At 53.0% G+C, this 21,500-nt stretch overlaps 6 protein-coding genes across 6 annotated transcripts; 2 read left to right on the top strand and 4 right to left on the bottom strand.

The window, feature by feature from the left end:
• Positions 1 to 224: 224 nt before the first annotated feature.
• On the bottom strand, positions 225 to 2,616 carry CGGC5_v016212 (putative endo-1,3(4)-beta-glucanase; the record flags this gene model as incomplete). The annotated part of the gene is made up of 3 exons (XM_032020270.1): positions 225 to 2,067; positions 2,128 to 2,396; positions 2,485 to 2,616. 3 exons carry the CDS (start codon positions 2,614 to 2,616, stop codon positions 225 to 227), a joined length of 2,244 nt encoding a protein of 747 aa, XP_031882572.1.
• Positions 2,617 to 7,550: 4,934 nt separating this feature from the next.
• CGGC5_v016211 (uncharacterized protein) lies at positions 7,551 to 8,591 on the top strand (the record flags this gene model as incomplete). The annotated part of the gene is made up of 2 exons (XM_066153482.1): positions 7,551 to 8,034; positions 8,218 to 8,591. 2 exons carry the CDS (start codon positions 7,551 to 7,553, stop codon positions 8,589 to 8,591), a joined length of 858 nt encoding a protein of 285 aa, XP_066007239.1.
• A 2,167-nt stretch (positions 8,592 to 10,758) lies between these two features.
• Pxd (Peroxidase) lies at positions 10,759 to 14,718 on the bottom strand (the record flags this gene model as incomplete). The annotated part of the gene is made up of 3 exons (XM_032020272.1): positions 10,759 to 11,913; positions 11,983 to 14,209; positions 14,285 to 14,718. The coding sequence occupies 3 exons, from the start codon at positions 14,716 to 14,718 to the stop codon at positions 10,759 to 10,761; spliced, it is 3,816 nt and encodes a 1,271-aa protein (XP_031882614.1).
• A 1,830-nt stretch (positions 14,719 to 16,548) lies between these two features.
• sorD-2 (FAD-linked oxidoreductase sorD) lies at positions 16,549 to 18,165 on the top strand (the record flags this gene model as incomplete). The annotated part of the gene is made up of 3 exons (XM_032020273.1): positions 16,549 to 16,852; positions 16,980 to 18,097; positions 18,145 to 18,165. The coding sequence occupies 3 exons, from the start codon at positions 16,549 to 16,551 to the stop codon at positions 18,163 to 18,165; spliced, it is 1,443 nt and encodes a 480-aa protein (XP_031882571.1).
• Positions 18,166 to 18,212: 47 nt separating this feature from the next.
• CGGC5_v016208 (uncharacterized protein) lies at positions 18,213 to 19,497 on the bottom strand (the record flags this gene model as incomplete). The annotated part of the gene is made up of 2 exons (XM_032020274.1): positions 18,213 to 18,226; positions 18,378 to 19,497. The coding sequence occupies 2 exons, from the start codon at positions 19,495 to 19,497 to the stop codon at positions 18,213 to 18,215; spliced, it is 1,134 nt and encodes a 377-aa protein (XP_031882675.1).
• Positions 19,498 to 20,035: 538 nt separating this feature from the next.
• CGGC5_v016207 (uncharacterized protein) lies at positions 20,036 to 21,095 on the bottom strand (the record flags this gene model as incomplete). Its single annotated transcript, XM_032020275.1, has 2 exons — positions 20,036 to 20,541; positions 20,597 to 21,095. 2 exons carry the CDS (start codon positions 21,093 to 21,095, stop codon positions 20,036 to 20,038), a joined length of 1,005 nt encoding a protein of 334 aa, XP_031882574.1.
• Positions 21,096 to 21,500: the final 405 nt, after the last annotated feature.

Here is a 21,500-nt window from a genome sequence, read left to right as displayed (position 1 = left end):
TCCAATAGCAAGGATACTACAATGTCCAAAAATAACATTTTTGAAGACGATTAAGGACCAAAATCAATGGTAAAAACTTGTTTCGGGATGCTTCTTGGGATTTCGTCCCGTCCTCCCAATCTAACCGAAGGGTATATGCGCTCTAGAGGAACCATATTTATAGTACATAGGAAGACCAGATAAAGGAAAAACACACAATAATATCCATCATATCTTCATCTCGCCTAGATGACAAAGACGGCCAGCGCCGCGGCCATCAAGATCGCGCCTGAGCTAAGCTTGCCTGCGCCGGCCTGGACGGGACCGGTTGTAGTAGCAGGGCAAGCAGAGCCGATGCAAGGAGCGGCGGTGCCGGTGGGGAACAGACCACTGGGGAGAGTTCCGTTGTAAGGAGAAGAGGGGGCTACGACAAGAGTCGTGGGCATCGCGGTGTCAACGGGGGTCTCGGCTACGGGCTTCTCGGCGGAGTTGGTCTGACCGGATGCAGGAACGGTGGCGGTAGTAGCGCCGGTTCCAGGGACGACCGGAGCAGTGGTGGCGGGGGACTCGGTGCCGGGGACGACAGGTGTCTCTGAGCCGGGGACAGCGGGGTTCTGGGGCACGTTGGTGACAGGGACGCCGGCAGCGGGGGCAGTGGTGGTGATGACGGCGCTGGTCACGATGGTAGTCTCCTTGCCGACAGGGCAGTTGGTGACGGTAGGAGCGCATGAGGTGATGGTGTGGACCTCGGTCTTGTAGGTGGTCAAGACGACGGGGACGTCAGGGGCCTGAGTGGTGACGGGGACGGGCTTCTCGCCCTCGACGGTGGTGGCGGGGATGACCTCGCTGGTGATGATGGTGGTCTCCTGGCCAACGGGGCAGTTTGTGACGGTAGGAGGGCAGGAGGTGATGGTGACGATGTTGGTCTTGTAGGTGGTGATCTGGCCGGCAGGGGGCTGGGCGGTGATGACGGGCTTCTCGGCCTGGGTGGTGGTGCCGGCGGCGGGCTTGGTGTAGCTCTCGACGGGGATGGCGGCGGTGGTGGAGATGACCTCCTCCTTGGTGACGGTGGTCTTAGAGCCGACGGGGCAGTTGGTGACCGTGGGCGCGCAGGAAGTGATGGTGTGGACTTCGGTCTTGGACACGGTCATAGTGGTAGGGACGTCGACGACGGGGCAGATGGTGGTGGTCAGGGGAACGACCTCGGTAACGATCTGAGGAGTCTCGCGGGCAGGGCAGTTTGTGACGGTGGGAGCGCACGAGGTAATCGTCTTGACGTTGGTCTGGTAGACGGTGGAGGTGGCCAGGCGGGTGGGCAGATCGGCGATCGGTGTCTCAGCGGGGCCGACGGAGGCGGAGGCGGAGTGGGTCTCGGCGCCGGACTCGGTGGCGATGCCGGTAGCAGCGGCGGTGCTCGACACAACGACATCAGACGCAACAGCTGTGCTGGCGACGGCAGTGGAAGAGGCGATTTGGCTGGTGGAGAGAGTAGTGTTGCTGGCCTCGCCCATCTGGTAGATCTTGATGGAGCTGAGCTGGAAGTAGACATCAGCAAAGGCGGCCGGGTTGTTGGCAACCCATTCCTTGCAGGTGAGACCAGTCTGAGCCTGGCAGCCATTTTCCGCATCCCAGATACCTGTATCACCGGCTACGCCACAGAAATTGGAATTTAACACCATCTTCGCCTCTCCAAAGACCTTGGACGCTTCGCAGACGCTGGTGGTGAAGCTGGGGGTTCCCCAGGTGTCGGGGTTGGGGTTGTTGGCGATGTCGGCTGGGACATTGGCATGGGTGAAGCCCCACACCTTAATGGCAGTGTCGGTCCATTCCATGGCGTAGACTCCACCCTCAGCAGAGCCAAAGGGAGCGGAAGAGTCGAGGCCGGCGCAGCCCTCGTTGTCAGACTGGCCCGCAGCATAGTTGGCGCAGTTGGGCTTGCTAACGGTGCCGGTCATGCCAGTGCCGTTGATACGGCACTCGCCAATGTCGCCGTCGGTGTGGATGACAACCTTGTTGACATTGTCCAGGTTCCAGGTCTCGACGATATCGATTTCACCAGCAGCAGGCCAGGGGTTGCCGACGGTCCAGCTTAGATGATATCGTTAGCATAGCTCATAAGGCACCATCATATGGAATCGTTCAACTTACAAAGCAGGCCAGGCACCACAGGTAGGCTTGGGGAAGTGAGAAAAGTCGGCGACGAAGAGACCCTTTTGGTACTGGCTCTTACTCTCGATGCGGACAGAGTTACGGCCGACGCCAGCGGGATCCAGGGTTGTCGTGGAGTCGACGCCGAGGTAAAGGTCGCCGTCGACGATCTTCAGAAGGCCCTGAGCCTGGGCGTTCTCAGCAGACTGGTAGTTGACGTATCCGCTCGTGGGGTCGACATCGTTGTAATCGCCGGTGGAGTAGTCGCTCTGGCGAGAGAGAGGGATCGTCAGTATATGCCGATCACATCATCGACTATCATGAGCCTGTATTGTGGGTTTTCGTCTTGGTACTTACGGTGAAGAAACCAAACTTGTCCAGGAAGTTTGTAGAGTCGTAGGTGTCCACGAGCTGGTATGACTGGGTGGCAGAGACAGTGGTACCCAAAATGAGGGCGGAAGAGAGCGTGGAGAGAAGCGAAGGCGCCATTTTGGGCAAGAAACAAGAGGCAATAATAACAATAAGAATTAACTATTCAAAACCACACACAACACACAAAAGCGACTGACTGAATTGGATCTTCAAACTTAAAGAACGAAAGAATGAAGGTCGTGTTTAAAGAAAGGAGTGACTAAGATACCAAAGAGGAAATCTCGAAGAGGATAAGAGGGAAAAGGCCTAGATGCCCAGGGCGCGTGTCCCATGGGGTCGCCCATCCATCTTATACCGAGCCGACTATACGGTCGACCCAGAACCGTTCCTGACCTGTCGATGCGCTTGCAGGGCCGTGAGATGAAATCCCTCAGGGGTTCAGCCCGCTCGTCCGTTTTCTCCAGCATCCCCACTCATTGGGTCTGCGGATTCCAGCAAGAATAGCCAGAGCCTTGGTAGGCGGGCAGGTCAACTTCACAGACGGTGGTTCTCGTCTTGGTTGGAAGGGGGGGGGGGGGGCGTAAGCGAACCGGGAGGAAACCAAGAAAAGAGACTAGAACACAGCCCCCCTGACAAGCCTGCCAATTCTGGAGATATCCAAGGACTCGTCCGCTCCAGCTGGTCTCATGGTGTGGCCGCTAGGTGGTCCCACCGATGAACATCTGGAGTCTCTGCGTGAAGAGTGAAGACACAGGCGTGGAAAGTGTGAGTGGGAACTCTGCACAATCCAAGCAAGAAACAGACAACAAACAATGCGCCAATACAGAATCAGGCCAGCAAGTTTTCATCCCAACCTGAAAGGACGCCCAGGACAGGGACGGGACGGCGGTTGGCTGGCGGTTCAAGCACCGTCCGGGCGTGAAGGAGGGCAGGTGGTGGTCGTCGTTCCCGAGGCCAATCGAGTTGTGAGGACCACATGCGTCCGTCGGTTATACCAGGAACAGACCCTGATGTGGGTGCTGGCGGGCCAAGATTCCGCGGTTCCCCTATTTTCTGCCCAGAGCGCATTCGTGGCATTTCGGTGCTAGGCTATGCGGCTTGCAGGGGTTTGCTGATGCGCTCTCTGCTCAAGCCGCCGAGATCTTGATGGCGCTGTCACTGTTTCGGACATGATTGGCACAGAGATCTCCTGCACCGTTGCATCGAGCCCTCTAGACCAGCGGCTGTTCTTTTTTATACCAACCAGATGACTCGAAAAATAGACGCAAGATGGCATAGGAAATGTTGGCACGAATGGACGTCTGACGCGCCGTCGCTTTTTTAGTTGCGTTACACCAGAGCGACGGGCCGTACATAAGTCTGGCTTATCACTTTTTTCTGCACATCCCGCTGGACATGCCGAGCTCCAACCGTTTGTATCCACGCACACCAAGAAAACGTGGTTCTCGTTTTTTTTTCTCTTTCGCGGTTTTCATCCGTCAACGTCCCGCTCAGGGGCTCGCTCCCGTTTCGGAGGACAAGGTCCAATCGGGACGGCTGCAGGGCTGGAATTCGCGGCGTAGCGGCGGAGGTTTCGTTCAAATGCGTCCTAGCGGAGGGTTTCCGGTGGAGCATGGAAAGCGGCACGGATTGAAGGTGGGTATTGTCTTTGGTCGTTGACGCCGCGTATTTGGGGGCAAAAGTCCACGCACGACCGAGGTCGATGGAATGGATTCGTATGGGCTATGGAGCCTATCCATCACGTAGGGTCGAATCTGCACAAAATGCACAGGATCCTCCAGAAAGGCCCCTCGCGCTCACGAACATGCCTTGTCTTCAGCTGCGATACTGAACGGATCATGTCTCGCTTGACGAATACGTGCTCCGCTTTGCTGCTCGCTTGTTCTCCTTCGGTCCTGTATCAAATTGATCGAGCTGGATTGGGGGACAACAGTATCAAGGAACCCATGGGCCGGGCAAACTATTCTTGGTATTCCCTTCATCTCCCTCACCTTCGCTGACCGACTTTACTGCACTGGCTCACCGTCCGATGGGTGGCCTCTGGTATTTATTGTAATTTCATTGCGCTGCGCCTCGCCAAGATGGTACGTTAGTGCGCCATCATTTGCGTGTTCGTAGTTGGACGCCGGACATGAGTTGCGACAGGACGATATCTTGCCAGCCGTTGTCTGCATTGTCAGCATCGTTATGCGCAATGCATTTTCTTCACTTCCTAGGCATGTCGACTTGAAATCCTTATCATTGCACGCTTGACGCTGGAATTTCATATGGACGCCCTTCCACGCAAGCTTCATCAGTCCTTAGGCCCAAAACGCTGTCTACTGGGCAGCTTGAGAACAGCGCTAAAAAGATCCCACATGCCGTGAGGCTCGATTATTGCGCAATGATAGATCGCACAAGCGCACCGACGCAGAGATCGTCGCTGGTCGATTCTGCGCAGGCGAACCGCTTGCTAAACGTCTAGACCGCGCATCGCCGTAGTGGAGACATCAGGCTCCTTCGCCTAAGCAGATTCCCCTGTAACGGCACTGCTTCGGATGTCGACGGTTCTGGAATTGATCGTCTCTTGCCTTGCTTTCAGCTGTTTTCATGTTACATTCTTTTGCTTGACGACTTGTATTTTCCTTGGCGAACGGTGACGATGCATAGTGCTTGGACAAGCTGCCATGATTAGGATGACAAGTCAACCAAACAGGACTTCCGTTTTCACGTCATGTTTTAATTTGTGTAAATTTCTGCCAGCTTATGGATGTTTCATGAAGTTCTATATATGGGCAGGAACAGTCGCAAGCGGTCCGGTGGCGCCACATAGGTACACTCGCATCGCGTGGCTCACAGTATCCACATGGATCGGAATAGCTTCAAATTCCACGCAGCCGTGCCAAGGCCTAATCACTGTACCTAGCCGAAGTAGAGGTGACTTTGTTTCATCTTATTCCAACAGTACAATCCGTTTGTCTCCCTAATCACGTTCTCCAAACATGTTTCCAGACGTTGAAATAAGACTGCTGTCACAGACCCGAACCGAAACTCTAATTTATTGCAGCCAAGTCGTTTGACTCAGTCATACCACTTGCAGCCGGTGCCATTGCACATCGCCAGATAGGTGAAAACCTTTCCAGATTAGACTTCATCATCATGTCCGATTAATATTTCGATGTTGCCTTATGATATTTACTGGTTACGTGGAGTTTTACTGGCCGGTTAGTGTCTACGCATACGCTTGTAATCCGGATATCCTACACTGAGGTGACTATGTTTGCTATTTACTTGCTTTCGTTGTCGTCGTCGTTGGCGCTGTTGCTATCGCTATTGCTCTCACCGTCTTTCGTCGTCGTCGTCCCGTCGTTATTGTTATCACTACCTCTAGCGTCTTGCTTACTACTATCGGCTTTAAAGAAGTTTTAGGTATACGACACTGCCCTATGCGTCTAAGTCTTTACATAAGGAGGCAAGTCAGAGTTTTTGCCTCGTCCAGGCTTACTCCTTACCTTCCAGTAGGTTTCCAGGTTGGGTTCTACAAACTCCCCAAGGTGCCCTTATGGACGCCTTCTGCCTGGATGGGCAGTAAGGAATTCAAACACCTTGAGCTGTGCAAAGCTTTTGTCACGGCTTGAAGAGCGGGACTAAACACATTGCATGAAACTTGCAACTGGTTATCCAGAGTCAAATTTCGTTACAAATTCTCGCTGCGCCCAGATAATCTGCTGCGGAGAGAGTACCAGGAATACCTCATATGGTCCTTGAAGCGCTGCTGAGTGTTGCGAGTTAAAACAGAGAAAGATTCTGGATGGCTTAGCCTTCGGCGATACCTCTTCGTCAAATCTCGCCTACCCTCAAGGTCCCTAAGCAAGAACCTTGTGAAAAGGCCGACATTGTGACATATAAATAGTCGCCTCACCGAACAAGGCAGATCATTGCCTAATACCTCTTACCAAGCTGCACCCTCTTGAGCGACTTTTCAATAACATACCCACGATTTAGTCATGACAAGTAAAAACAATTCTACGGCACGCTTGAAGTACGATGAAGACTGGCCCAAATGGTTTTTGCAGCTCCAACTCCGGGCGCATGAACAGAACGTTTGGAAGTATATCAACCCAAAGGCAGCCAATCCCAATGTTCCCATGCAGCATTCGCCGCTGGATGAGGCAATTATGACGGGTCAGATGCAAGGCACCGACTCAGACGTTCACCAGGAGTATCCAGATCGCTTCGCAGAGCACTTCATGGCTGCCAACGAAAGTGAGGAAGTTCGAAGGGGTTGCCTCGTCTTGCGGAGATGGATTCACTCAACAGTCGATACCAGGGTTCTGTACGCCGCACAAGAGATAGCCGCCGGAGAGGGGGGCAGCCTGCAGGCTGTCGTGCGGGCTTTGCCAGGCCAACTTGCTCTCCCCAAGAGGAAAGTGATGCAATCGTTTTTCTCATTGAAAACGAAAAGTCCACAAGAACTGGATTCGTTGATGAAGAATACAGATTTGGAGACTTCACACACAAACGAGGCCTCGGCCGGTGGAGCTGATTCAAGCCTTTGCAAGACTACTACTTCGCACAAAACATATTGGACCCCAAGATCAATCTTAGCGCTGTTGAAGCGAACCAAGGCAAACACAAAATCGAACCTTTTGCAGCTTCCGAACGAAGTGCTGCTGAATATCGTCGAGCGCCTTGAGCTACATGAAGAATTCATTCTTGGCCAGACATGCAAAGCATTTCGGACCATCGTCCAAAAAGATTGGAACGTTGTTTTCGACTGTCTTTCTTTAGCTCGTAAACAAGTCTTTTTGACCGGAGTTGCCTTTGTTTCACCTAACCACTGGGTTTGTGGGTTTTGTGACAAGCTTCATCGTCTTGAAAAAGACGATGTACCTTGGCAAAAGCCTTTGAGAAAATCTCGCGATCGCTGTCTATTTGACAGAAAAGGTCTATTTGACAGAAATGGGGCGAGCTTTGACCCTTTAGGCTTCGAAATTGAAGAGAGGCATGTTCAGCTTGCTTTGAAGTTGACACGACTCAAGACCGTCAACCGGAAATATCTCAACAAGATTATGGCACCTTTCAGTCACGAGTTCGACTCCGACATGCGTCAAACGAGCGAGTACTTCCGAGTCTTGCCCAAGATCATTCGGGAAAGGTTCCTACTATATACTCAGCTCGACATCGTCGATAAAGTCGGCCTTACTCTCAACAGTTGCGACTACAATGAGATTTGTCCACATATGGTGGTTCACTCCAGCGACAAGATTCACGAGTGGTCCTCTGGCCCCAAAAATTTCAATACCGACATCAGAACGGCACTTTCACAACCCGGCAACGAAATTACCGGCCACTGCCCACGTTGCCCAACCGATTATGCAATTACTGTCGGTCCTAATGGTATGAGAATTCAAGCATGGAAGGATTTTGGATCATACAAGTTCCCAAGGGATGAGTCGTGGACCGTACATGTTTGGAGCAAGCAGAACTCGAGGACAAAAGGTCCCATCGTGTATCATGATCCTGGCAGTATTCGGAAGCTGTATATCACGGGCAGTGGGTAGAAAAGACAACAATAGACATCAACGACAGACGACGACGGCGGAAGACAAAGATAGTAACAATAGTTAGAGTTTTCCGTTTTGAAAAAGCTATCCTAACTAGTTAAATGCTCGCACACTTCGAAGGGAAGGACATACCTATTCGTGGTTGTCTCCTCTTGGTTTCACCTCTCGAAAGAGGTTACTCAGCCCAGCAGCCACGTCAAGGCGGGAGACTTCCGCTGGGTGCCGACCACCCACCCCCCGGTCTATCTATTGCCCGACCGGGAAAAGCCCCCTACTAACCTCGTCAGTATCTGTGTCATCGAGATGGGCACAGCTTTCGAGGTGATCCCCAAGCAGAGCGGCCGTCATGTCGACCAGAACCTGTCTTTCGACAGTCGCTTCTTGGAGATCGTTCATCTTCACTTGAAGAGAACTATTCTTCTCCTTAACATCGTCCATGTCCTTTCGAAGAGAACGGCATTCCTCCTCACGCTGTTTGCACTCGCTTTCGAATTTCTCTCTCAATCTGCGCTCTTTACGAAGCGAATGAAACTGGTACACACCTGAAATCATGCTCATGAAGGCCAGGAGGCCAGTGGCCAATGCACTAACAATCTCGGGAGCAGGCATGATTGTTGTGTTGTTTGCAGTGGGCTTAAAGAAAAAAAAAGAAAAAGAATCATGAGAATTCAACGGCTAGGTGATTATATACAGGAGTTGTAAGTCTTCGTCTTCAATCACCTGGATGAAAGAAAGAGTGCTCTCTGCAAAGGTGCCGCTCAGCAAGAGACTATCGAGACAATCGTTTTCCCGGAAGGGCATAATCATGGATTCAAAATTCGCAGAATGAACCTTTATGGAGGGATGCCTCTCACGAGGCAGCTGTCGCCTACATCTAGATAGACAGAGAAGCCATCGAGGGATTTGGAAAGGATCACACCAGAGAGAACAGCCGCCAATGATCATAGACGATAGCAGGACAATAGAGTGTTCAGCGACAGCAATGGTATTTGGAGAAACCATGGATGCGTTGAACTTTGGATGTCTTGCCTGCTTCTAGCAAAGCCTAACCGAGAAGATAGACAACGTATATCAGGGTCCTCGGAGAGGAGGCATCTTCATATCAGCTTCCCCAAGGCGGCACATCCTCCACAGCGACTCGGTCAAGTAGGTAGATCATGAAATAGTAATATTATATTTTCTGACTATTCCACATTTTCTTAGCTTATCGGAACCCCCTCCATACATATTGCCGGGGCTTCATGACTTCGCACTGGCTTGGAAAAATCCGGGAACTCACTAACGTAATAAAAAAATGCGGACCTTGGAAGTATCAGATGGCTATCAGACTATCTGGATTAGACGCCTTGTCTTGATAGAGACTTTTGGCATTGCAGAGTTGGAAGTGCTGTGTGTTCGCGCGGCGGTTCCGTTTCCCCTCACCGAAATTACGGACGGATGGATGTAGATGGCTCTGAAGATCGATAATTCAGCAACCGCTATCTCCTATTCTTTGCCTTTGATTCGTTAGGTTCATCTACATACTTCCCTTCTCTGATTTTAAAGTAGCCACGGAACTGAGAGGAGATGCGGTCACGCATGACCTTAGAGGTACATATCGTTTACCGACCGCGGATGGGGCAATCGCAAGGCAACGTGTAAGACCGACAAAAATATGAAGCTTAAATCAAAAACCGGGAATCGGGTCGATGAGTTTTATTTCTACAGACAAATCCATATCCCCATATGGTAAGCGGTTACTAGAAATGTCAACGACAGAAAAGGTAATCGATCCATCTCCAAATCCTCCAGGTTGCACATCGCGAACAATGAGGGTATCTCACGCAAAAAGTACGACACGCTCGCGCAAAACAAAATCACGTTCCTCAAACAAGTATGGAGTTATACCTCTCAAGAGGCAGCCGTCGCCTACATCTAGATGGGCTGGGAAGCCACCGGGTCACCGGGAGAGTAGCCGCTAGTGATCATAGACGATGACAGGATAACAGCATGGTCAGCGACAGGAATCGTGTTTGGAGCAACCATAGATGCGTTGAACCTCGAATGTGTTGCCTGTTTCCAGTCTAGCAAAACCTATCAGGGAAGATAGGCAACGTACATCAGGGTCCTCGGGGAAAAGGCATCTTCATCTCAGCTTCCCTCGAGGCAGATTCTTCCTCCCAGCGATCGAGTGAAGTGATTACATCATGGTGTGTATCTTAGATTTTCAAACTATTCTCAGCCCTCTTAGTCTCGTATACATCTAGTGGAGGTTCATTATGAGCACCTCACGAGTTGCTTCTCACTTTGCTGGGAAAACTCGGAAACTCAGTATCGGAATAACTAGAAGAAATTATGACCCTGGAATTATCGTATGGCCAGCATACTATTTCAAAGGAACATCGTGAAAAGACTACCTTGGTGTCTTTAACAGCTTCCTCAAAACTTGAACACTACTTAGGTATGGGGTGAAAACATATGTTATGGGTGAGAACTTTATTAGCTACTAAGTTCTATAGATGACCGTTGTGAAACGGCCTAGACGTCCTATCCCTAGCTTACGAAAACCTCGATCATCTGAGGTAGTGAGTAACATAGAGACGCGCTTGGTGATTCGGTCTACAACACAGGGCAGGAAGTAATACTTATGGGGAGAGCCTAGCAAATACAATTCCATGATCTCATGCTGTCTGAACAGTAGTCCTTAATCACCTAAACTCCTCAGTTATCCAATCTATATACTCCTCTTATACACGGTCACAGGGACCTCCTTCCGGGTAACGACGCCCGCGTGGTACTCATACTTCTCATCATCGTCCAGCCCCGTCCGCGCCGGCTCAAATTTATATCGCTCAAGCACCTCCTTCATCATGATGCAGATAGCCTCCTGTGTGAACCACCGTCCCGGACAAGTATGAGGCCCCTTGAGTCCCCAGGTGATGAACTCCTTGCTACCAATATCAGGGCCAGAGGTGAGGAATCTCTGCGGATCATACTGCTTCGCATCGGGGCCATAGTTCTCAGGCATACGGTGCGAGTAGAAGGAGCTCAGTGTCGCAACTTGCCCTGGCGGCAGTTTGACGATTGGGTCGGAGGCAAGGGCGAGGTCGTGGGTGGATGAGATGATGCGAGCTGGACCAGACGCGGGACCGCAGAGCCGGATCGACTCGAACATTGCTGCGCGAAGGAGGGCCCAAGGTGATGAATCCGTCCTGGTGAAGGTGTTGAGCGTGGAGAGGTCAGCTTTGACACCTTTGGCAGGTCTGGAAAGAGACAAGTTGATTTGGTCTGCAAGCCCGGGCACGTCGATGATATCAAGCAGCGTGGAGAGCAGGGTGATCTGCAGGTTGCGCAGGCCGATCCAGACGGTAATGGTGACGAGATCTGCGGCGCGCTTGTCGTCGTCAACGATGTCGAGGATGAAGCTCATAAAGTCGATGAAATCGTCCCCTGTTTCAGCACCAGCCGCAGCGCCGTTGGGCTGCTTCTTCTCTTCGAGCTCAGCGCGGCGCTTGGCGATTATAGGCAGAAAGACCTTCCGGAACTTGTTGTATCCTTTATTCATAGGAATATTCGCAATAAAGCCCATCCACGACGGCAGCAATGAGCCCAGTCCAATGACTTTGTCGACCTCCTCGTTAAACTCGAGAAACATGCCAATAAGCTCTGGGTGCTCATATGCTTCAGGACCGACCATGCATCTTGCGCAAACACTCGTGATGTACTGGTTGATGTAGGCCGTTAGACCTTCCGAGTACACGTGTGAGTTGGAAGTTGCGGGAACAAGAGGATTAGTCTCCAGGAACCGAGTTGCAGCGGCTTGCATTGTGCGTCCAATCTGCTGTACTGTTGCGGGATCGCCAAGATGGGTGCGTATCAGGTTCGTGTGCTATTGAGACAACGTGAGTAGGTTGCAAAGCTTGTCAGGGAACCTCCATCCTGGAGCCCATGAACTTACCAAGTTGCTAGCAAAGTTAACCTTGCGCAAGATAATGGGCATATTGACAGCCTCGAAAAGCTTGCTGAGGTTGAACTTCATCTCGTAAGGAGCATCGTCAATCATGCTCTGAACGTCCTGGGGATTGGAGATGACATAGTGCGTCAGCGATGCAAGATGTATGCCAAAGACGCTCGGGACTGAGCGGTCGCCAAACTTCCGGAATCCTTCAAGGACGACCGCCTTGGCATCTTTCTGGAAGTCAAGCGCCTTGCCCAAGAATGGCAGACCACCGAGAACCTTGGGGTATCCTCTTGCTGCGGCGTTGACCTTGTTGTACAGCCAAACAGTGATGATCACGGCGGCAATTGTAGCAATGATCTCTACGTAGTGAGTCTTGATCAGCGATAGCGTCACTTCGACACCGGTCGATAATAAAAGCCTGATGTCGACGCTGCTCTCGGGGAGAGCGCAGAGAAGCGGGTTGGTCTTCTCATCCAATGGGAACAGAGGGTTCTTCTGAAGACAGTTGATCTCGCTATTCTCTGTGACGAGGCGCCAGAGCAAGTTTTGACCATGGGCTTGGAAATCGAGCTCGGCCATCCAATAGTCATCGTAGAAGCGAGCATTGGGGAAAGCCTCGTTCTCGACAGGCTTCCAGAGGAGCTCCTCAAGCGCATTGCTTGGGTGGCAGTCCCAGGGCTTATCCACAAGCAGGCAACGCATCGCGGCGAACCCAATGGAGAAGCGGTCCGAGTTGCCCATGCTGATCAGACTGAACAAGCTGATGATCAGGGATGAGGTGGGTATAGTGGCGTGCGGAAACATGGTCTCGTCGAGCTGGCAGCCGACCACGAGATCAACCTCGTCAGGGTTCTTATAGAGTCTCTTGAGCTCTGCAACCATCTTTGGGTCTGACGAGAAGTCTTCGAATCTCTTTCGGATGGGCACCTGGACTTCTGGCGGCTCTTGGCCTGGGTTGCCCTTGTTGTACGCGGCAAAGTACTCGTTGAAAGTGGGCAATCCCTGCTCGCGTTCGTGGACAATGGACCAGACCACGATGTCGAAAGGAGATCCTTTGTACTTGCCTGCAGATCGGAAGTCTTCTTCAACTCCACTCTTGAAGTTGGGGATGGAGGAAGCGACAGTGCCACGCATGATGTTCTCCAGCCCAGCATCGACGAATCCTGTAGCATTAAAGGCCGTGGCGAAAAGATTCTGGTCCCACATTGTGTTGTTGAGCGCATCTTTGATGGGGAATGTCTTGACGATGAACTCATGGAAGCGGTAGACGACAGCCATCTCAGCGCTCACAACCGTAGGCTTCCCCTCTTTCGTGACGAGGGGCCAGGGGTAGTTGTTGGCTGGGTTGATCTCTAACCAGCTGCTACCAGACATCTCGCGGTACAGAGGGAAACCGTCATCGTTTGGCCATGGCATGTCCTTGAAGTAAGCCATCTGATAGGCATTCCCGATCAGTGAGAACTTGGCAGACATGAGCAGGCGGACCGTCTGGTAAATCTCCTCGTCATCGTACGCAGGCTTCTTAGCCTTCAGCAGGTCACACATGCGGTTGTGTTCGCGCAAAAGCAGAGTGTGGACACCGAGCATGATCCAGTCTTCGTTGGTGCGAGGGTCGCCACCTGCGAAGAGGGCCTCTGGGCTGACTCCAGGTCTGGTCTGCACTGGCACGCCCATGCTATTGAATGGTAGATATGAGGCAGCCTTCTTCGTGCCCTGGGCTTTGACCTCTTGTGTGAGAAGCTTACCATCCTTGAAACTGCGCAGCTTCATAGCGACCTCGTGCGTGCTGCCGTACAACGAGGAGAGATCGAGCCATGTGGTGGCACGATTGATGTTCTCGCGCGGGTTCTCTCTGGAAGTGCCCGTCTCGGGGGCAGCTTCGGTGCGATGGACTCGGAAAGTCGTGTTGAGTGGGAAGTCCTTCTCGTCATCGGGCACGGGCACATCAATGTACTCATCTCGGGAATCGGAAGACCACGTGATGTCGTGCATGATGAACTCGACAAGTCCAAGGAGGAATGGCGTGTGTTCATAGTACAAAACCTCCTTGCGCTTGAAGAAGGCGTTGCTCACAGCTCGCGGGTTGGGGCCCTCACGGGGCATGGATATGCCATCTGCGTAATGGTGCTGGCCGTAATCTCGCGACTTGGCTACACCGTACATGCCCTCGTTCATCTCGCCATTCTTCAGCCAGTTGCAAGAGCCGTCATATGTGCGATACCACCTGTTGCACGCATCATGAAAGTTAGTCTCTCGAATATTCCCTCTGCCGAGTTCACCTGATTCTCCAGAAGCTTACCATTGATCCTTGGACGCAGTACATCGCTGATCCAGAGGCCATGGTAGATGACCTAGAAGGGCCTCCGCTTCATTCTGGGGCCAAGTAGCCTTGTAGCTGGGTGGGCGTGTCGCATGAGTTGCGTTGGGGGGAACCTCTGGCGTTTTGATATTCTCCCAGATATCGTCGAATGACGGGTGCTTGGGAAGACTGCCGTCTGTGAATATCTCCTGCAGGCCAGCGACAGTTCCCTGGTTGACGAGACGTCCAAGCCATTCGCCAAACTGATTACCTGGGCCGCTGACCTGATCGCCGAACTCCGGCTGCGCCTTATCGGCTACAGGGTCGCCTTGCTTGTTTGTCTTTGGATAGTAGCGCTCATACGGCCACTGGTTTGCCAGCACCTGGCCAGTGAAGCAGCCCAAGCTGATGACCGTGGCAGCAGACAGCTTCATGGTCACCAACGCGGTCAACTAATCGTCTAAGAAGATAAAGAACGTTGACTGCGATCCTATGCACAAAGTTACCAACGCAAGTCATGCAGCAAGTAAGGGTCGAAAAACTTGGGGTATTGTATTTGTAGATCTTGGCCTTTTATTGATGACATGGCGCTGTCATTGTCCTCCAGTGGTACCTTATATGTGTAGTTGCCTCGCCTCACAGCTCATCGTAGCCAGGATATTGTTTTGGCAATAATCTACAGCCGCTTGGTAGCTTGATAGAGAGCTGACGTGAGTCCCAGCTGAAGGCATTACATCGGCAGCGACTCAGCCGTGATCGAGTCGCCTTGAACCCGTGCCGCCTCCACGCCACAGTGGAATGCTGGTGGCTGCAGGTTCACATTTGTCTGGTCAATGAGCAGGGCAGTGATCCCAAGGATTCAATAATATCCCCCAATATAAAACGAGTCCTCGCATAAGTTCAGGTAGTCTTGCCGGTTGCATTGTCAGCCAGCCTCCAACGCTACCTTATGCACACAGCTATAGGCTGAGATGCGTAACCCAAAGTGGCATAGCGCTATAGGGAATAGACCCTTTACTTCGTTCATTAGCCAACGATGAGTGAGTCGAGACATTTGCCTTGCACCAATGAAGGACTTCGTATTTTGTTTCGGTAAGCATGCATGTCTTGTGACGAATGAAGACCGAGGTTCGCGCGCCCAGGGCGGCTGCCTGGACTGGTCAGCCTTGCAGGCCTCACTTTGGCCACACACCACATATGTCTCAAATGAAGGAGGGGCTCCACTGCTACAGGGCGGCAATTTTCACGGTCGGTCTGCCTGCTGTAGTACTTCGCGTTGTTTCTGCATTTTTTGTCTAAGGTTCTACACCTGTCTAAGCGTCTGAAAGGTTAGCGCCGGTTAACTATTTCAGAAGTACTTATTATACTTAGTTAACCTCTTGGAAATCTTATTTATTCTAATCTATGAAGTGCCACAGTAACCTTTTAGATGCTCAGAGAGGTATTTACTCCGTATTGCAGGAAGGGAGAAAGAGGTGGCATAGTTCTGCAGCTTACGGGCGGAACTCGCGTACCCGTGGTCCCATGGTCCTTTACCCTAGTCGCGAACAAGGGCTTATTTCAAAAGCTTGGCAGGGCTGAGAAGGGATACATGGGTTGATGAGACTGGCTGACTGTATTTCAAGCTATAGTCATGGGCGTATTGCATAAGGTCACATCGGGTGCTGCCTCGGCGTGAACGTTCTGTAATCAGTCTCCAGAGCTCCTCATTGGGCACTTCACGAGGCAGTGAAGGTCTCTTAGACAGAAGTCGTGTCGTAGGAGATGCGCAGCACGTAGTGCAGTATGGAATGAAGTATACCAATACGAAACGAGTTATTCCAGTTTTCTTTCGGTAAGAACGGCAATGGTGTGCATCCATGCCACGCCACGCTGCGCCCGTGTTCGTGGTATGTTCGGTAGCAACGCAATCACGCTCCAGTCCGCTTCGAGTACCTTGTCATCTCTTGTTTTGCGTAGCACGGCACTCGATAGCACGGTACTGCACGTTGAAGGTTTCATTGGGCCCATGAGCTCCCTCCGGACAGTGGCAGTGCTAATGTGATCCATGTAGTGCAGCATTATCCATCATTGCCTGACAAGCTAGGTAACACGAGCAAACACAATTGCAAGACAAACAGCTGGATTCCGTCTCGACATGATCCAAAATCTCACCGAGCCCTGCACTTGCTCGCTTTCTCACGTTTTGGCCATTTCTTGGGAACTTGACGATTCAATATTCCACTCATCCATTGATCCATCCACCCGCAAAAGGAAATATAACCATGTTCTCCTTTCCCGTCCTCATTCTCACAGCCCTGGCGGGAGCAGGAACAGGAGCAGCATCTTCCAATCCGCCATCACTTCGCGAGTGTCTTGACGGGTCTGGCATCCAGGACTACGCTTTCCCAAGCCACCCGCTGTACTCGCTTCTCAAGGTCAAGCGTTGGAATCTGGACATTGATGTGACTCCCGCCGTGGTTACGGTGCCCGAGACGGCCGAGCAGATAGCCGCTATAGTGGCCTGCGCGCAGGAGAGGGGTCTGAAGGTACAGCCCAAGAGCGGAGGGCATAGCTTTGGTAACTACGGTGAGTGAAGGCTTGGGGTATGCCTTTGATGCTAGTTTTCCACAATGCTTCGGCCGAGTGGCTACTGATCAGGGAAACCATGTTGTGAAAACAATCACGATGCTTACTCTCTGAGGTTCGTGAGCAGGTCTCGGCGGACACGATGGCGCGGTAGTCGTCGATCTCAAAAAGTTCCAACACTTTTCCAAGGACGAGAACACCCATATCGCCACCATCGGCGCGGGCACTCGCCTCGGCGACGTGACGAAGAAGCTGCACTCGCACGGTGGCCGGGCCATGAGCCATGGGACCTGCCCGTCTGTCGGCATCGGCGGGCATGCCACGATCGGCGGCCTGGGTCCGACCTCGCGCCAGTTCGGCTCGGCGCTGGACCACGTCGAGGCCGTCACCGTCGTTCTCGCGGACGGCACCATCACGCGCGCCTCGTGGACAGAGAACAAGGACCTGTTCTGGGCGCTCAAGGGAGCCGGCGCTGGCTTTGGCATCATCACTGAGTTTGTCGTCCGCACGGAGCCCGCGCCCGGCAACCTCGTGCAGTACTCTTTTGCGCTCCACCACGACGACAGATACGCCGACATGGCCGATGAATTCAAGGCGTGGCAGCGTATGATAGCGGACCCGGCGCTGCCGCGCAAGCTGGCTAGCCAGGTTGTTGTGAACCAGCTCGGGATGATTGTGTCGGGCACATACTATGGCACGCAGGAGGAGTGGGAGTCACTCGCGGCCGAGCATGATTTCTTCCGCCGGCACAACCGCAAGGATGAGTACTTTGTGCTCAACGACTGGCTGGGCCACATGGCGCACCTTGCAGATGAGGCTGTGCTGCTCTTGGGCACCGGGCAGCCGACGCCGATCTACTGCAAGTCCCTGGCCTTCACGAACCAGACTCTCATCCCGGATGACACCATCGACGACCTGTTCAAGTACTTTGACGACGCGCACAAAGGCAGCCCGCTGTGGTTCGCGTACTTTGACCTCGAGGGAGGTGCCATCAACGACGTGCCCCCCGATGCGACGGCATATGCCCACAGAGACGCCCTGTTCTACATGCAGAGCTACGTAATTGGCCTTGACTGGGGTCGAGTGTCGCCCACGAGCAAGAACTTCATTCGTGGCATCGCAGACACGATCCAAAAGGGATATCCCAAGGGTGAGGAATTTGGAGTATATGCAGGTTACGTCGACCCAGAGCTGGAGAACGGGCAGAGGAGGTACTGGGGCAAAAATCTGCCGCGGTTGGAGCAGGTCAAGCTCAAGTACGACCCTGAGGATGTATTTTCCAACCCGCAAAGCGTGCGTCCGGCGGCGGTTAAGATTGAGGGGATGGCGGAGGGTCGGACAGATGGTGCGAGTGCGTCGGTCAGTCACGACGAACTGTAGTTAGTTAGCTATCAGGCACACACACATGCAGGCACAGCCATGATTTCCATATGTCATGGTGATGAAAGAATACTCTCATTCCCATTGGAGTCGCGGTTGAACTTGAGATACCACCCTTCGAAGAATCAAAAACTCTTCTGCTTACCAAGTCTGCCCTCAGTCGAAGCCATAATGCCCTCCCGCAGCACCCAGGCCAAGCAGAGTCCAGCACCAGGGCCTAGAACTGCACCGGCTGCAAGACTTAGAACCGCAAGCCGCCACCCAGCCTCTGCGAACATCCAGTAGGCCACGCTCAGCCCGATGGCAGTGAAGTCCGCGATAATGAAACCCAGGGCAGCCCTGGTGGTGTGTGATCTGTCATCGGGGACAAAAGCAATGTTGTAGAGAAGCAACCAATGTGCGACCACGGACCACAGCATAGGGACTAGATATAGCCAGAGGACCGCCGCACGGCTGGATTCTGGGTGCAAGTTTCTACCTGCAGTAGGACCAGGTGGGTTGGCGACTCTGAGCAGCCCACGCACAGCAATGCGGACAACAGAGCTGTAGGCGGGGAAGAACAGCCACGCCAGGATAGAGAAGGTACCCGGGGCGAGGACAAAAAGCATGCAGGGGACAAAGTATCCCAGGACCACCCCGGCCGAGATGGCAGGCGGCTCGACAGGGTCCAGATGGCGGTGCATGTGTTCATGCTGCTGTTGCTGCTCCTGGCCCTGTGGTCCAAGTAGTGCCTGCTGCTCCTCCGAGGACTGTCGCTGACGCTTCCTCTCGTGTGATAGAAATGAGGGAATGATGACGAGTTGCCAGACAACAGCGCCGCCCGCAAGGTTGAAGAGCAGCCAGGACGGAGTCGGATTGCGGATGAGCGAGGATGACTGATTGCATGCCCGAGCGGATTCGAGCGTGGTCACCGTCAGGAGGGCGCCGACATATGCGAGGATCTCGCCCATGATGATGGCAGAGCGGTGGGAGTCGAGCGCGGCGCGAAAGAAGGAGACGAGGCAGCAGACGGGTGGGCCGACGATGGGGATAGTGGCGAGGAAGGGCGTCGTCGTCTCACCATCGCTACTATCGCCTTCCCCATCACCGTCAGCGAGTGGGAAACATTTGGTGAAGACGGCGCTGACACTGGGGTCGGAGTTGACAAAGAGGATCCAGGCAGTACCAAGCCCCAGCAGTACAAGAGGCAGCACGAGACTGGGTAGACTGTGCTTGTCGACAGCACGACGCTCGCTACCTTTGGCGATAAAGCTGCGAACAGGCATAGTGGTCATCTGTGTAGAATTTTGTCAAGTGTCGATGTCAGTAATTGTCATTGTTGGCATTTAGACGTGAGGGAAGGTTGTGGAGTAAGATGGGCGGGCAGAGGAGTGGTAACTGCCCGCTTTGGCGGGAGGATCGACACTTAAGAGGACCGCCGCAGGGATGCAGGCAGCAGCTCAGGTCCTATGTAACTTATCGGTGGAGGCTAGACGTTCAATTCATAGCAACCTAAGTAAAAATCACAGTAAGTAGCTAGAAGCCACATAAACTAAGTTTGATATAACTTATATACTATGTATATAAGTAAAATAGTTTAAATCCTTCTAAAATTAAAATTTAATATTTGAATTTTTTTTTTCAAAAAAAAGAAATAGAGATAAATTAGTTAGAATATTATTAGGTAGAAAAGTAAGTTAGAGGTAAGTTAGTATATACTTTCTTCTAAGCGTAAAGCTACCTTAGATACTCAAGGGTATCACAATAGTACTAGGTATCTCATACAAAAAGTACAACACGCTCGCTTAAAACCAAAAGCCTCCCTCAAATAAGAGCCCAAACCAGCACCAAGGCAACCGCAGCCTTACCAACCCAGTGCCTCCCCAGCGTCGCCGCGCCACTGCCCGTCCGATCGCCGCCCCTGGCCGCCGCAAAGTCGTTGGGCAGCATGAGACTAGGCAGCGTCCTGAAAGAAGGCGTCTCGAACACCGTCACGGGCGTGATCGAGCTCTCCACCGTCGGCGTGACCTCTGGCTCCGGCGTCGTCGCGGCAGCAGGCGGTGGTTGCGTTGAGGTCGGGGCATCTTGTGGCGGCGGTGGTGGTGGTGGTGCCGTTGAGGATGTTGATGAAGTCGAGGACGTAGACGGTCCCGCGGGCGCTAATGCCGGGGGCACTAACGTCGAGAATCCGCCCTGGGCTGGGTTCGCGGCCGGAGGGTCCGTAAGAATCGCCGGCGGTGGTGATGTTGTCGTTGTCGTAGTAAACAAAGAAGAAGTGGCCGGAGGCGGTGGAGGAGCAAACCCGCAGTCGGCCATGATCTCCCTGATATCTACCTCCCAAGTCAGCCTCTGCATCAACACCCTCCCTCAACCAGGCAAACTCACCTTCATTCGCCTCCACGGCCGTCACATTCGCCGCAATACATCCCGCGCACCCATTCATCGCTCCAAACACATCAAACGACGTATCCTGACACACGCACTCCTTCTCCTCCCTTTCCGCCGCCGCCACAACCTGCGGCGGCGCCTCGTCGCCGCTCGAGTCGGAGTCGCTGTCCGACTGCACCTGCCGCCTCCACATCCTCTCCGCCAGTCGTTGCCTCCTCCTCCGCACCCTCTCCGGCGCCAAAACGTGTCTGCGCCGCGCCTCAAAGTCCACCGTTCCGTCGTGGAGAAGCCGCTTGTCAATGTCCCCGAACCGCTGCTTCGTCTGCGCCTCGCACCGCGCCGTGAGCGCCACGATCGACGCGCAGACTGGCACGCACTCGGGCGGCACGTCCTCCGCGTCGAGGTCCTCGGCCCCGACGAGGATAGGCAGCTGCGCGACGGAGGAGAGCGCGGCGAGGGCCGTGAGATGCAGCGCCAGGCTGTTCCGGCGCGTCATTGTCGATGGTGGACCATGCAATCAGCGATTTGCAGGATAGGAATAAAGTAAATGCCGTTGTGAAAATAGTCGCCGGTAGGTTTTCGTCCAATGTTTTGTCCCTTTACACACTCAAGCGCAGTCGTGACATCTGTCATCCAAACTCTGCATCACCAACTCTAAAAAATCCGTGACGTCCCCTTCCCAACACCAAACATGAAGAAAAGCTCACCCCAATCCCGCCCACGCGCCCGGGGGCTCTACCACGTTTTATTCGCCCTCTACCGGCTTTATCCCGAAGTGATCTTTAATTTTTCCCTGGCGCCCTCAACAGTAAGACGGAAACAAAAAAAAAATCCCCTAAAACACATCCGCGTCCCCCATAATCCCACCATCCCCAAACACTTCACGTATCACGACTACCCT

This window comes from Colletotrichum fructicola, assembly GCF_000319635.2.
Source record: "Colletotrichum fructicola Nara gc5 chromosome Unknown KSG_Nara_v1_contig10, whole genome shotgun sequence".
In the NCBI taxonomy this organism is placed as follows: domain Eukaryota; kingdom Fungi; phylum Ascomycota; class Sordariomycetes; order Glomerellales; family Glomerellaceae; genus Colletotrichum; species Colletotrichum fructicola.
The sequence above is the reverse complement of the archived record's forward strand: the minus strand, read 5'-3'. Positions and strand labels throughout refer to the sequence as shown.